The sequence below is a fragment of the Cryptotermes secundus genome, unplaced genomic scaffold, assembly GCF_002891405.2.
Source record: "Cryptotermes secundus unplaced genomic scaffold, Csec_1.0 scaffold28954, whole genome shotgun sequence".
Taxonomy (NCBI): domain Eukaryota; kingdom Metazoa; phylum Arthropoda; class Insecta; order Blattodea; family Kalotermitidae; genus Cryptotermes; species Cryptotermes secundus.
Genome location: NW_019727381.1, coordinates 1 through 1,324, shown reverse-complemented (window position 1 = coordinate 1,324; position 1,324 = coordinate 1). Strand labels below are relative to the sequence as shown.

The window sequence follows — 1,324 nt, the reverse complement described above, 5'->3', positions numbered from 1 at the left end:
TTGTGTTTTGTGTCTTGCAAATTGATAATATTTGGCTCTGATTTTTTTTTTTCCCCAGTTTATTTTGAGTAATCCTCTCCTGCTGGTATTTTGCATTCTGTGTGTATGGGGCCCAGAAATTTTGAGTCATATATTAACTTCCCCATTCACCAGTGTGTCCACATCTACTAGCATGGACTCTACTTGTTGCTTGCTTCATTTATTCATTGATTCTGAAGTTGGAGGCAGTACATATCTCTGAAATGTCAATAAACTTCTACCAGACTACAGGATGTCACTTTCAGAACACAGTACTTTTCACAGTCATTGCCATAAGAGCCTCAAATCTCACAAAAGACTGTTAACTTACACAAAAAATTTGGATATAAGAAACTTGTGGAGATAACTTGGGACTCTCAGACATAGATAGGAGGATAATATTAAAGTGGGTCTCAGGGAAATATGCTGTCAGGATGTTAATGAGTTTCGTGTCAACAGTGCTCCGTTGGTTCCCTAATATCAAACATCTTTGGGATGGCTGGGGAACTGCTGAGTACTTAGATCCAGGTGGATTTGAAGTCAAAAGTGGCAAGATAATGGCTTCTGATTTCAGGAACTGGAGTCTGGCAAGAAAGAATTGCGGACAACAGTGCAGTCATATAAAGCGAACGAGGTGCGACTGAACCGCTCACTGGAGGAGCTGAAAAAATTGCGAACCATTATGAATAACTATGAGCATGACAACAAAGAACTACGAGATGTCACACGCAGGAAGAGTGATGAGGTAGCCGCAGTCATGAAGCGGCTTGAGAAGCAGAAGTCTGAGTTGCTGCTTGGGTTCAAGAAACAGATGCAACTCATTGACAACCTTAAAAAACAGAAAGTAAGTGAAAATGTCTGTGATTGGGCAAGAACTCAGAAAACACAAGAAGTAATCAATGAGGAGAGTTTTGTCCTTGTGCCTTGAAAGTTATATTCATGGATATGAAAATGAAAATAGTTTACCACTGTTGGTACCAATATATGTATTTTATTTATTGATACAATTCAAAATTAGCTAGAAATTATGTTGAGACCTGAATGACTTCAAACATGCACAGAAACCAACATTCAGATCTTGGGGCCTAATGCTTTGACATAGTAGTTTAAAAGACTGAAATAATGGGAAGCTTGTCGTAGTTCAGGAAATTGGTAAATTTTCGTACTGAGGTGGAGTTTGGAACACTCATGATGCTGATAACATCTGTAATGACATATTTCCCCACAGGTTCACTTACAAGCAGCAAGCATGATGCAGTTTAGCAAGGAGGAGCTCCTGAAACTTCTTGACTTGAACCCCTCCAAC

General features: G+C 39.3%; 1 protein-coding gene across 1 annotated transcript; it reads left to right on the top strand.

Annotated features, from left to right (window-relative positions):
• Positions 1-521: 521 nt before the first annotated feature.
• On the top strand, positions 522-1,318 carry LOC111864591 (testis-expressed protein 9-like; the record flags this gene model as incomplete). Its single annotated transcript, XM_023851936.2, has 2 exons — positions 522-862; positions 1,247-1,318. Coding segments are annotated over exons 1-2 (234 nt in total), but the record flags the coding sequence as incomplete, so codon positions are not given.
• Between the last annotated feature and the right edge of the window lie 6 nt (positions 1,319-1,324).